At 41.1% G+C, this 15,038-nt stretch overlaps 1 protein-coding gene across 4 annotated transcripts in view; it reads right to left on the reverse strand.

The window, feature by feature from the left end:
• Positions 1 to 7,904, reverse strand: part of LOC121538382 (beta-synuclein-like) — a 46,971-nt gene extending 39,067 nt beyond the window's left edge. For 2 of the 4 annotated variants that reach the window (XM_041846340.2, XM_041846323.2), the window contains exons 1-2: positions 7,762 to 7,904; positions 6,073 to 6,214 (exon numbers count right to left, since the gene is read on the reverse strand). In XM_041846340.2, the coding sequence (XP_041702274.1) occupies positions 6,073 to 6,193 (121 nt within the window). In that variant the 5' untranslated portion in view covers positions 6,194 to 6,214; positions 7,762 to 7,904. Of the gene's footprint in view, positions 1 to 6,072; positions 6,215 to 7,114; positions 7,215 to 7,761 lie in introns of those variants that run through there. The other 2 variants (XM_041846349.2, XM_041846332.2) reach the window with 2 other exon arrangements.
• Positions 7,905 to 15,038: the final 7,134 nt, after the last annotated feature.

Consider the following 15,038-nt stretch of genomic DNA (forward strand, 5'->3'; position numbering starts at 1 on the left):
AACCCAATGGTCACTCTGACAGAGCTCTAGAGTTCCTCTGTGAAGATTGGAGAACCTTCCAGAAGGACAACAATCTCTGCAGCACTCCACCAATCAGGCCTTTATGGTAGATTGGCCAGACAGAAGCCACTTCTCAGTAAAAGGCACATGACAGCCCGCTTGGAGTTTGCCAAAAGGCACCTAAAGACTCTCAGACCATGAGAAACAAGATTCTCTGGTCTGATGAAACCAAGATTGAACTCTTTGGCATGAATGCCAAGCTTCCAGTCTGGAGGAAACCTGGCACCATCCCTACTGTGAAGCATGGTGGTGGCAGCATCATGCTGTGGGGATATTTTTCAGCGGCAGGGACTGGGTGACTAGTCAAGATCGAAGCAAAGATGAACGGAGCAAAGTACAGAGAGATCCGTACTTTTAGAGGTGGGTATCTCTAGTAGGGTCTCCTCCTTCAAGCAAATCAAATGCTGCTTTCTAGGGCACCACCCCCCCAACCCCCCACCACCACCGCCCCACCACCCCCCACCACCACCCCCCCACCGCCCCCACCACCCCCCACCCCCCCGCCCCCACCACCCCCACCACCCCCCACCACCCCCCCCAACCCCCACCACCACCAACCTATGCACATCTCTGTCAGTAGCTAATTAGTCAGCTCTATAGAAGGCAACATAAAGGCCTGTAACTGTCCCTCTGGTCCCCTGGAGACAGCCTCTCACTGTGTCCCTGACTCACAAGCTGTCACCAATACAATACACCCAATACACTGACATAAGGCATGATGGCCTGCTGTCCTCACCCATTCTCCCCCCTCCCCTCTACCTCCCCCCTCTCCTCACCTCTTGTTCCAGTTCCTCACCCCCTCCTCCCTAACCCCTATCTCCAATGCCTCCCCTCTACCTCTACCCCTCTCCTCCAGTTCCTCACCCCTCCTCCCTAACCCCTATCTCCAATACCTCCCCTCTACCTCTACCCCTCTCCTCCAGTTCCTCACCCCTCCTCCCTCATGTCCTCACCCCTCCTTCTTCATCCTCCCTCCCTCCTCCCCCCTCTCCCCTGCCCCATGCAGGTCTGATTGGAGGACCTCCGGACCACTACAGCCCAGGGTCCTGTTCAGTAGGTGGAACACGTTTTGAAATAGAGTAAAAACAAACACAGATGATTACTTTCCGTTGCAAAACGTTTGCTACAATGTTCCCTACTGAACGCGACCCTGATTTTCTAAAGAAAGACAGGAAGACAGAGGGCCTGTAGGAAGTCTATACTCCCTTGAACTTCTTTTCACATTTTGTTGCGTTACAAAGTGGGATTGAAATAGATTTAATTGTAATTTTTGGTCATTGATCTACAATACTCTATAGTGTCAAAGTGAAAAGAAAATTCTACACATTTTTACAAATTAATACAAGTTAAATAACTGAAATATAGCCTCAATTAATTCAGAAGTCAAATTTGGCTTAACAAATCACATAATAAGTTATATGGACTCACTCTGTGTGAAATAATAGGGGTTGACATGATTTTTTAATTACCCCTTGTTCTATCCCCCGTACATACAACATTTGTAAGGGCCCTCATTCAAGTATTGAATTTCAAGCACCGATTCAACTACAAAGACCAGGGAGCTTTTCAAAAGCTTCATAAAGAAGGGCAGTGATTGGTAGATGGGTAACAATAACACATCAGACATTGAATATATCTTTAAGCGTGGTCAAGTTAATAATTAGGCTGTGGATGATGAATTACAGTGCATTTGGGAAGTATTCAGACCCCTTGACTTTTTACACATTTTGTTATGCTAAAATGGATTAAATAAATAAATAAAATACAAAATCTCAGCAATCTAAACACAATACCCCATAATGACAAAGCGCAAACAGGTTTTTAGAATTTTTTGCAAATGTATTAAAAATAAAAAACAGAAATACCTTATTTACATAAGTATTCAGACCCTTTGCTATAAGAATCGAAATTGAGCTCAGGTGCATCTTGTTTCCATTGATCATCCTTGAGATGTTTCTACAACTTTATTGGAGTCCATCTGGGGTAAATTCAATTGATTGGACAAGATTTGGAAAGTGAGAGAAAAAAGTATTTGATCCCCTGCTGATTTTGTTCGTTTGCCCACTTACAAAGAAATGATCAGTCTATAATTTTTATGGTAGGTTTATTTGAACAGTGAGAGACAGAATAACAACAAAAAAATCCAGACAAATGCATGTCAAAAATTTTATAAATTGATTTGCATTTTAATGAGGGAAATAAGTATTTGACCCCCCTCTCAATCAGAAAGATTTCTGGCTCCCAGGTGTCTTATACAGGTAACGAGCTGAGATTAGGAGCACACTCTTAAAGGGAGTGCTGCTAATCTCATCTTGTTACCTGTATAGAAGACACCTGTCCACAGAAGCAATCAATCAATCAGATTCCAAACTCTCCACCATGGCCGAAACCAAAGAGCGCTCCAAGGATGTCAGGGACAAGATTGTAGACCTACACAAGGCTGGAATGGGCTACAAGACCATCGCCAAGCAGCTTGGTGAGAAGGTGACAACAGTTGGTGCGATTATTCGCAAATTGAAGAAACACAAAAGAACTGTCAATCTCCCTCGGCCTGGGGCTCCATGCAAGATCTCACCTCGAGGAGTAGCAATGATCATGAGAATGGTGAGGAATCAGCCCAGAACTACACGGGAGGATCTTGTCAATGATCTCAAGGCAGCTGGGACCATAGTCACCAAGAAAACAATTGGTAACACACTACGCCGTGAAACTGAAATCCTGCAGTGCCCGCAAAGACCCCCCTGCTCAAGAAAGCACATATACAGGCCCGTCTGAAGTTTGCCAATGAACATCTGAATGATTCAGAGGAGAACTGGGTGAAAGTGTTGTGGTCAGATGAGACCAAAATCGAGCTCTTTGGCATCAACTCAACTCGCCGTGTTTGGAGGAGGAGGAATGCTGCCTATGACCCCAAGAACACCATCCCCACCGTCAAACATGGAGGTGGAAACATTATGCTTTGGGGGTGTTTTTCTGCTAAGGGGACAGGACAACTTCACCACATCAAAGGGACGATGGACGGGGCCATGTACCGTCAAATCGTGGGTGAGAACCTCCTTCTGTCACGAGTTGCTAAGCCAGAACCCAGAAGCAGACCAGGACAAGGTAAGTTGAAACGAAGGTGAGTGTTTATTTACAAATTCAAGAGTGATGCTGAATAATCCAGGGAACAGAGAGGGCGGCGTTGATTAGTTGTTGGGGGTGCAGTGGTTGATCCCATCCTGGGTCGGCAGCCGCCGACCACCAGGCAGAGGTTGGATGAAGGTTCCGGACGGGTGACTGCAGATGGAACAAAACGGGGGGTAAGTAAGCAACAAACCAACAAGGTGCAAAAACAACAAAACTAACGCTAGGCTCTAAGACTGATACTCTGGTAAACCTACTGTTCATGGCTAACGATCCGGCAGGGAATGGATGTTAGGCCAGAGCCTAAGAAGGGTGATGATCAGGACCAGGTGTGCAGATTGCTGATGGGATGCAGGTGCGGAAATCAAGAGAGCTCCCCGGAGCGTTCCCGAACCCTCGGGAAACTGGAGATCACGAACAGAAAAACTAGTCCACAGACAGGACCCGACTCAGACTGCCGGGATCGTTACACCTTCCCTCAGCCAGGGCATTGAAAATGGGTCGTGGATGGGTATTCCAGCATGTCAATGACCCAAAACACACGGCCAAGGCAACAAAGGAGTGGCTCAAGAACAAGCACATTAAGGTCCTGGAGTGGCCTAGCCAGTCTCCAGACCTTAATCCCATAGAAAATCTGTGGAGGGAGCTGAAGGTTCGAGTTGCCTCGAAACCTTAATGACTTGGAGAAGATCTGCAAAGAGGAGTGGGACAAAATCCCTCCTGAGATGTGTGCAAACCTGGTGGCCAACTACAAGAAACATCTGACCTCTGTGATTGCCAACAAGGGTTTTGCCACCAAGTACTAAGTCATGTTTTGCAGAGGGGTCAAATACTTATTTCCCTCATTAAAATGCAAATCACTTTATAACATTTTTGACATGTGTTTTTCTGGATTTTTTTGTTGTTATTCTGTCTCTCACTGTTCAAATAAACCTACCATTAAAATTATAGACTGATCATGTCTTTGTCAGTGGGCAAACGTACAAAATCAGCAGGGGATCAAATACTTTTTTCCCTCACTGTATATAATATTTCCCAGCATGCTCTATTGCAGGTATATTTTCAGAATTGTTTGTCTTACTGTAATATCTGTGTTTTTGCATGTACATTGATTGGTTTGATTAATTTTATGCTATACATAGATAAATAACATACAGTTTTCTAAACTAATATGTTAGTAATTTGATTTATTGTTACTGTTCCAGTTTAGATAATTGAGGTAGTCTCAGTATTCAATCTTCCCTACCCTGGCAGTAATTCTGAATGCAGGTTGCGGGTGATTAACAATTCCACATGTTGGTTATCCTAACTCTGGCTGGATTACAATAGGAATTACACATCACTTTGCAAGCCAGCATAATGTGACTTGCAGGCCTGATGTGGCCTGTAATCCAGGAGTTTCCTAACACCACTGTGTTATGGTATAACTAGGCCCTCAGAGAAAGGCCTTATGATATATGTCATGTATTGTCATAAATAATTACATTTTCAACGCTAATAAGGCTGGTGGAACCATTCATAGAGGGTTCTAGGAAGAACCCTCCAAAGATAAAATGGTTCTAGGCAGAACCCTTCATAGATGATCTAGGCAGAACCATATACAGAGGGTTCTTTGAAGAACCCTACATAGAGGGTTTTAGATAGAACCCTGTGCAAAGAGTTCTACCCAGCACCAAAAAGGGTTGGCCTATGGGGACAAACCGAAGAACCATAGAACCCTGTATGGTTCTACTTAGCACCATTTTTTCTAAGGTTGTATATGGCCATAGTCACAATGACTTCCTCACCTGGGACAATATTGATCAATTGATTAATACATTGATTAATTGATGTTCCTTCTACAATCAGGCGTTGTGTCCAGAAGAGAACAAACTGAGTCATGTTATCAGGCACACACCTCAGCAAACCATTCATCTGCATTTATAATATCTGAATCCCCTTGTCAAATATAATGTCAGTAACCTTCATTATTGAATATATCTGTGAGCACATCTTGTTCATTTGCCAATATGCATATTTTCCCTGTACATGATGTCCATATCATAATGCCCTGCATATAATGTAGACTGCCACTGACAACCTTCTCCTTCCATACATGTATAGTGCAGAACCCATAGTAACCAACATAATGAATCCATAGTAACCTACATAATGAATCCATAGTAACCTACATAATGAATCCATAGTAACCTACATAATGAATCCATAGTAACCTACATAATGAATCCATAGTAACCTACAGAATGAACCCATAGTAACCTACAGAATGAACCCATAGTAACCTACAGAATGAACCCATAGTAACCTACAGAATGAACCCATAGTAACCTACAGAATGAACCCATAGTAACCTACAGAATGAACCCATAGTAACCTACAGAATGAACCCATAGTAACCTACAGAATGAACCCATAGTAACCTACAGAATGAACCCATAGTAACCTACAGAATGAATCCATAGTAGCCTAAAGAATGAACCCATAGTAACCTACAGAATGAACCCATAGTAACCTACAGAATGAACCCATAGTAGCCTACAGAATGAACCCACAGCCCAGAGAAATGCTGTGTAGGCAGTGAGGGATCGGTGATGCTTCACAGAGAAGCCATAACATCCTATTAAAAAGATGACAAAAAAAGACCCACCCCTATTCCAACCAATCAAGGAAAAGTAAATTGTCTCTGGACCTATAGCGTCGCTTTACGAGACATTCTATGTGTCAGCGTTCTCAACGCTCATTGGTCGCTGCGGCTCTGCTGTACACGACGCGCTCGCTGCAGGCGCTCGTGATGTGCATGCGTTACATTGTAGCCATGGACGTCACAGGGACCGGATAATCCAATTCAGTTTGAGTTTGGTCTAACGTTCTAAAGGTCGGTCTTACCGATAAACATGGCGCCTTCCTTAGTCTTTTCCGCTGCCAGCGCGGCTCCCTCCTTAGTCTTCTCCGCGGCCATAGCCATACCGTCTTTGGCTTTGGACAACCCCTTCATGAACACATCCATCTCGACCCTGGTCCTGGAGCTCTAGTGACATGCAAAGGACCAAGAATCACCTGCCATGTTAGTCTATTGTCCGTAGTAATGTGGTAGGCCTAGTACTAGTTACATGCTAACGAATAGCTCAATCAAAATAAAAAAACAAATAGTGTAAAAAAATAAACTGTCCATAGTCCTGAAACAGAGCGTTTTAATTATGTATGATTCATAATTTTTATTCGGTATGGTCCTGGAGATCTGGAGAGAAGGGAATGCGATCCATTACAGCACTGATTGTCAGTAGTTTACCATGTATTATTATATACAGTCATGTGGTACTAGTTACATGGTAATGCATGATTGTTTGACGGATTGATTGCTCTGGAGAGAGATGAACCACGAATGATCACTACTATGTATTATTATATACCCTGCCGTAGTTATAAAGCCTACATGATGATGGCTAGCCAACCCTGCCGTAGTTATAAAAACGACATGGTGATGGATAGCCATACCGAATAAAAGAAGAACTGTCCATGGTGCTGGAAGAGCGCGTTTTAATTCTGTATTCTGAATGAGTTTTATTCGGTATTTCTCGGTTAGGGACTGTAGTTGATTGATTGACAGATGAGGGAGATGTTAATAGCGTAACGCATGTAACTAGCTTTCACTGTTTCCCCTTTTCTCTTTCGTCGTTTCCTTCTAATACCATAGCTGTCACTTTGTGTCTAGGCTGTCATTTAAAGCGACGACGGAAATGGATAGAAGCAACGCCTCCCCTCGCCTTTCACGGTAGGCTGCGATAGCCGATCCTCTGCCATAGACCAGCCATTATAGTAACCTCTTCCCTTTCTACAATGGCATGAAATATTCAAGAGAGAGCGAGAGAGGAAAACAACATTTCAATGAAATGGTTAAACGTGCACGCGCTCATTCATTATTACTCACTTGTAATATTACTCTCAAGCCGAGGACAAGTCAGGAAGTTGCATTTGAAACAGAGCCGATCTGATGTATGTAAAGCCTATTTAACCAAGCGCATTACCTGTCATGTAGCCGAGCCCTACTATTATTTGTGGGGGAAGGGGAGAGGGAAAAAAACGTGACGCTCATCACAGTCACCAAGGAGAATATGTATTTTGTCAATAAATGTCTACAGGGTAGAATACGACATCAACAAATATATGTATACTTTTTTTATCAAGTACACGATTTACTCAATCATTTCGATGTGTTAATATTATAATAATTATTAGGTTACTATACCTTATAGAGAACGCCCATTCTGGAAATTATGTGTCTCATCAATTTTCTCATCAAATGCAACAATTGCTCTTTCGGCCTTTCATCAGGTTTCCATTTGACACTGATTGAACTCAACGTGTTGGTTATCTATAATTTACACGGATCAGTTACATAATAAACGAAAATATTTGTAGCCTTCAATGATTTTTCCCCCTATCCCTATAACAACGTATCGTTATAATGTCGATATTTTTTCCATTCAACCTCCAACCCGTTTCTTCTTTCTCTCGACGCCAGACACAAATATCACAACAAACATCATGAAATCTACTTATACAAAACCCTCTTACCTTTTTTTTAAACAAATATGACTTGTTTCCTTAAGGTTGTATTTCCTAGTTGATTGAAATATCGCCTGAATTGGAGCTGCTATCAGAGACGGATCGCTAGGTAGGTGGGCCTTCCTCGGGATGCTCTGTCTGTCGACCAATAGGGAGCGGCCGACCACGTAGCCCCCTTTTCATTGATCATTCCAACAGCACGACATCAACATCACTATCATCATCATCATCGTGACCATCAACAACATAGTCTTTACCCCTTTAAAATAGAATAAACATTACATTTACGTCATTTAGCAGACGCTCTTATCCAGAGCGACTTACAGGAGCAATTAGGGTGAAGTGCCTTGCTTAAGGGCACATCGACAGATTTTTCACCTAGTCGGCTAGGGGATTAGAACCAGCGACCTTTCGGTTACTGGCACAACGCTCTTACCCACTAAGCTACCTGCCGCCCTTGACGTCGTTTGTTCTTATTGTCATGCGCAGAGCACGTGTCCTACAGACACTTAGTAGTAGTAGCATCAGCAGGCCTGCCTATTACAAGATGATTATTAATGTTCTGAAAATGTGCTGTGACTGAATATGGGGGGACTAACGGATGATACTATTCTATAGTTTGTTTCATTTGTTCTGCAAGGATGGGCAGTTCTGTTCTGTGACCACGTGAAACAGAGAGCCGATAGAGAGAAAGACGGAGAGAACGAGCGCGAGAGAGAGAGAGCGAAATCTCCCGGATTCTCACAGTTCCCCAGGTGGGACTGTCAAACTGTTGGACCAGTGAAGTATTGTAATGTGGCCTTCCATTTGTTTTTTTTTTATATCTGCTAGCGTAACTACCGCAGCCAGAACTGCGCTGTCCTTGGTTCTGCAAGATAAAGGCTACTTATTCTAGGCTCGCAGGTTGGTTCTTAAAAGGTACAGTTGAAGTCGGAAGTTTACATACACGTAGGTTGGAGTCATTAAAACTAGTTTTTCAACCACTTCACACATTTCTTGTTAACAAACTATAGTTTTGGCAAGTCGGTTAGGACATCTACTTTGTGCATGACACAAGTAATTTTTCCAACAGTTGTTTACAGATAGATTATTTCACTTATAATTCACTGTATCACAATTCCAGTGGGTCAGAAGTTTACATACACTAAGTTGACTGTGCCTTTAAACAGCTTGGAATATTCAGGAAAATGATGTCATGGCTTTAGAAGCTTCTGATAGGCTAATTGACATCATTTGAGTCAATTGGAGGTGTACCTGTGGATGTATTTCAAGGCCTACCTTCAGACTCAGTGCCTCTTTGCTTGACATCATGGGAAAATCAAAAGATATCAGCCAAGACCTCAGAAGAAAAATTGTAGACCTCCACAAGTCTGGTTCATCCTTGGGAGCAATTTCCAAACGCCTGAAGGTACCATGTTCATCTGTACAAACAATAGTACGCAAGTATAAACACCATGGGACCACGCAGCCGTCATACCACTCAGGAAGGAGACGCATTCTGTCTCCTAGAGATGAACGTACTTTGGTGCGAAAAGTGCAAATCAATCCCAGAACAACAGCAAAGGACCTTGTGAAGATGCTGGAGGAAACAGGTACAAAAGTATCTATATCCACAGTAAAACGAGTCCTATATCGACATAATCTGAAAGGTCGCTCAGCAAGGAAGAAGCCACCGCTCCAAAACCGCCATAAAAAAGCCAGACTACGGTTTGCAACTGCACATGGGGACAAAGATCGTACTTTTTGGAGAAATGTCCTCTGGTCTGATGAAACAAAAATAGAACTGTTTGGCCATAATGACCATCGTTATGTTTGGAGGAAAAAGGGGGTCGCTTGCAAGCCGAAGAACACCATCCCAACCGTGAAGCACGGGGGTGGCAGCATCATGCTGTGGGGGTGCTTTGCTGCAGGAGGGACTGGTGCACTTCACAAAATAGATGGCATCATGAGGAAGGAAAATTATGTGGATATATTGAAGCAACATCTCAAGACATCAGTAAAGAAGTTAAAGCTTGGTTGCAAATGGGTCTTCCAAATGGACAATGACCCCAAGCATACTTCCAAAGTTGTGGAAAAATGGCTTAAGGACAACAAAGTCAAGGTATTGGAGTGGCCATCACAAAGCCCTGACCTCAATCCTATAGAAAATGTGTGGGCAGAACTGAAAAAGCGTGTGCGAGCAAGGAAGCCTACAAACCTGACTCAGTTACACCCGCTCTGTCAGGAGGAATGGGCCAAAATTCACCCAATTTATTGTGGGAAGTTTGTGGAAGGCTACCCGAAAAGTTTGACCCAAGTTAAACAATTTAAAGGCAATGCTACCAAATACTAATTGAGTGTATGTAAACTTCTGACCCACTGGGAATGTGATGAAAGACATAAAAGCTTAAATAAATAATTCTCTCTACTATTATTCTGACATTTCACATTCTTAAAATAAAGTGGTGATCCTAACTGACCTACGACAGGGAATTTTTACTAAGATTAAATGTCAGGAATTGTGAAAAACTGAGTTTAAATGTATTCGGCTAAGGTGAATGTAAACTTCCGACTTCAACTGTATATGAAATGTAAAGTAGACTGTAGGCCCTATGGTGTCAGGTGGTGTTGAACAGACAACAAGTCTAGGTGGGGCTGTCAAGGGTCCTGAACGATATATAATAGACTCCTAGGTGGTCCTGCACGATATATAATAGACTCCTAGGTGGTTCTGAACGATATATAATAGACTCCTAGGTGGTTCTGAACGTATTATATAATAGACTCCTAGGTGGTTCTGAACGTTATATAATAGACTCCTAGGTGGTTCTGAACGTTATATAATAGACTCCTAGGTGGTTCTGAACGTTATATAATAGACTCCCAGGTGGTTCTGAACGTATTATATAATAGACTCCTAGGTGGTTCTGAACGTATTATATAATAGACTCCTAGGTGGTTCTGAACGTATTATATAATAGACTCCTAGGTGGTTCTGAACGTATTATATAATAGACTCCTAGGTGGTTCTGAACGTTATATAATAGACTCCTAGGTGGTTCTGAACGTTATATAATAGACTCCTAGGTGGTTCTGAACGTTATATAATAGACTCCTAGGTGGTTCTGAACGTATTATATAATAGACTCCCAGGTGGTTCTGAACGTATTATATAATAGACTCCTAGGTGGTTCTGAACGTATTATATAATAGACTCCTAGGTGGTTCTGAACGTATTATATAATAGACTCCTAGGTGGTTCTGAACGTATTATATAATAGACTCCTAGGTGGTTCTGGAACGATTATATAATAGACTCCTAGGTGGTTCTGAACGTATTATATAATAGACTCCTAGGTGGTTCTGAACGTATTATATAATAGACTCCTAGGTGGTTCTGAACGTATTATATAATAGACTCCCAGGTGGTTCTGAACATTATATAATAGACTCCTAGGTGGTTCTGAACGTATTATATAATAGACTCCTAGGTGGTTCTGAACGTATTATATAATAGACTCCTAGGTGGTTCTGAACATTATATAATGGACTCCTAGGTGGTTCTGAACGTATTATATAATAGACTCCCAGGTGGTTCTGAACGTTATATAATAGACTCCTAGGTGGTTCTGAACGTATTATATAATAGACTCCTAGGTGGTTCTGAGCGTATTATATAATAGACTCCTAGGTGGTTCTGAACATTATATAATGGACTCCTAGGTGGTTCTGAACATTATATAATGGACTCCTAGGTGGTTCTGAACGTATTATATAATAGACTCCTAGGTGGTTCTGAACGTATTATATAATAGACTCCCAGGTGGTTCTGAACGTATTATATAATAGACTCCTAGGTGGTTCTGAACGTTATATAATAGACTCCTAGGTGGTTCTGAACGTATTATATAATAGACTCCTAGGTGGTTCTGAACGTATTATATAATAGACTCCTAGGTGGTTCTGAACGTATTATATAATAGACTCCTAGGTGGTTCTGAACGTATTATATAATAGACTCCCAGGTGGTTCTGAACATTATATAATAGACTCCTAGGTGGTTCTGAACGATTATATAATAGACTCCTAGGTGGTTCTGAACGTGATATATAATAGACTCCTAGGTGGTTCTGAACGTATTATATAATAGACTCCTAGGTGGTTCTGAACGTTATATAATAGACTCCTAGGTGGTTCTGAACATTATATAATGGACTCCTAGGTGGTTCTGAACGTATTATATAATAGACTCCCAGGTGGTTCTGAACGTTATATAATAGACTCCTAGGTGGTTCTGAACGTATTATATAATAGACTCCTAGGTGGTTCTGAACGTATTATATAATAGACTCCTAGGTGGTTCTGAACATTATATAATGGACTCCTAGGTGGTTCTGAACATTATATAATGGACTCCTAGGTGGTTCTGAACATTATATAATAGACTCCTAGGTGGTTCTGAACGTATTATATAATAATTAATAATTAGTCATTTAGCAGACGCTCTTATCCAGAGCGACTTACAGGAGCAATTAGGGTTAAGTGCCTTGCTCAAGGGCACATCGACAGATTTTTCACCTAGTCGGCTCGGCTCGGGGATTGGACCAGCGACCTTTCGGTTACTGGCACAACGCTCTTAACCAATAAGCTACCTGCCGACTCCTAGGTGGTTCTGAACGTTATATAATAGACTCCTAGGTGGTTCTGAACGTATTATATAATAGACTCCCAGGTGGTTCTGAACGTTATATAATAGACTCCTAGGTGGTTCTGAACGTATTATATAATAGACTCCCAGGTGGTTCTGAACGTATTATATAATGGACTCCTAGGTGGTTCTGAACGTATTATATAATAGACTCCCAGGTGGTTCTGAACGTTATATAATAGACTCCTAGGTGGTTCTGAACGTATTATATAATAGACTCCTAGGTGGTTCTGAACGATTATATAATAGACTCCCAGGTGGTTCTGAACGTTATATAATAGACTCCTAGGTGGTTCTGAACGTTATATAATAGACTCCTAGGTGGTTCTGAACGTATTATATAATAGACTCCTAGGTGGTTCTGAACGTATTATATAATAGACTCCCAGGTGGTTCTGAACGTATTATATAATAGACTCCCAGGTGGTTCTGAACGTATTATATAATAGACTCCTAGGTGGTTCTGAACGTATTATATAATAGACTCCTAGGTGGTTCTGAACGTTATATAATAGACTCCTAGGTGGTTCTGAACGTATTATATAATAGATTCCTAGGTGGTTCTGAACGTTATATAATAGACTCCTAGGTGGTTCTGAACGTTATATAATAGACTCCTAGGTGGTTCTGAACGTTATATAATAGACTCCTAGGTGGTTCTGAACGTTATATAATAGACTCTCAGGTGGTTCTGAACGTATTATATAATAGACTCCTAGGTGGTTCTGAACGTTATATAATAGACTCCTAGGTGGTTCTGAACGTATTATATAATAGACTCCTAGGTGGTTCTGAACGTATTATATAATAGACTCCCAGGTGGTTCTGAACATTATATAATAGACTCCTAGGTGGTTCTGAACGTATTATATAATAGACTCCTAGGTGGTTCTGAACGTATTATATAATAGACTCCTAGGTGGTTCTGAACGTATTATATAATAGACTCCCAGGTGGTTCTGAACGTATTATATAATAGACTCCTAGGTGGTTCTGAACGTATTATATAATGGACTCCTAGGTGGTTCTGAACGTATTATATAATAGACTCCCAGGTGGTTCTGAACGTTATATAATAGACTCCTAGGTGGTTCTGAACGTATTATATAATAGACTCCCAGGTGGTTCTGAACGTATTATATAATAGACTCCTAGGTGGTTCTGAACGTATTATATAATAGACTCCTAGGTGGTTCTGAACGTATTATATAATAGACTCCTAGGTGGTTCTGAACGTATTATATAATAGACTCCTAGGTGGTTCTGAACGTATTATATAAAAGACTCCTAGGTGGTTCTGAACGTATTATATAATAGACTCCTAGGTGGTTCTGAACGTATTATATAATAGACTCCTAGGTGGTTCTGAACGTATTATATAATAGACTCCTAGGTGGTTCTGAACGTTATATAATAGACTCCTAGGTGGTTCTGAATGTATTATATAATAGACTCCTAGGTGGTTCTGAACGTATTATATAATAGACTCCTAGGTGGTTCTGAACGTATTATATAATAGACTCCTAGGTAGTTCTGAACGTATTATATAATAGACTCCTAGTTGGTTCTGAACGTTATATAATAGACTCCTAGGTGGTTCTGAACGTATTATATAATAGACTCCTAGGTGGTTCTGAACGTATTATATAATAGACTCCCAGGTGGTTCTGAACGTATTATATAATAGACTCCTAGGTGGTTCTGAACGTATTATATAATAGACTCCCAGGTGGTTCTGAACGATATATAATAGACTCCTAGGTGGTTCTGAACGTATTATATAATAGACTCCTAGGTGGTTCTGAACGTATTATATAATAGACTCCTAGGTGGTTCTGAACGTATTATATAATAGACTCCCAGGTGGTTCTGAACATTATATAATAGACTCCTAGGTGGTTCTGAACGTATTATATAATAGACTCCTAGGTGGTTCTGAACGTATTATATAATAGACTCCTAGGTGGTTCTGAACGTATTATATAATAGACTCCTAGGTGGTTCTGAACGTATTATATAATAGACTCCTAGGTGGTTCTGAACGTATTATATAATAGACTCCCAGGTGGTTCTGAACGTTATATAATAGACTCCTAGGTGGTTCTGAACGTATTATATAATAGACTCCTAGGTGGTTCTGAACGTATTATATAATAGACTCCCAGGTGGTTCTGAACATTATATAATAGACTCCTAGGTGGTTCTGAACGTATTATATAATAGACTCCTAGGTGGTTCTGAACGTTATATAATAGACTCCTAGGTGGTTCTGAACGTATTATATAATAGACTCCTAGGTGGTTCTGAACGTATTATATAATAGACTCCTAGGTGGTTCTGAACGTATTATATAATAGACTCCTAGGTGGTTCTGAACGTTATATAATAGACTCCTAGGTGGTTCTGAACGTGTTATATAATAGACTCCTAGGTGGTTCTGAACGATTATATAATAGACTCCTAGGTGGTTCTGAACGTATTATATAATAGACTCCTAGGTGGTTCTGAACGTATTATATAATAGACTCCTAGGTGGTTCTGAACGTATTATATAATAGACTCCTAGGTAGTTCTGAACGTATTATATAATAGACTCCTA

This window comes from Coregonus clupeaformis, unplaced genomic scaffold (assembly GCF_020615455.1).
Source record: "Coregonus clupeaformis isolate EN_2021a unplaced genomic scaffold, ASM2061545v1 scaf0004, whole genome shotgun sequence".
In the NCBI taxonomy this organism is placed as follows: Eukaryota; Metazoa; Chordata; class Actinopteri; order Salmoniformes; family Salmonidae; genus Coregonus; species Coregonus clupeaformis.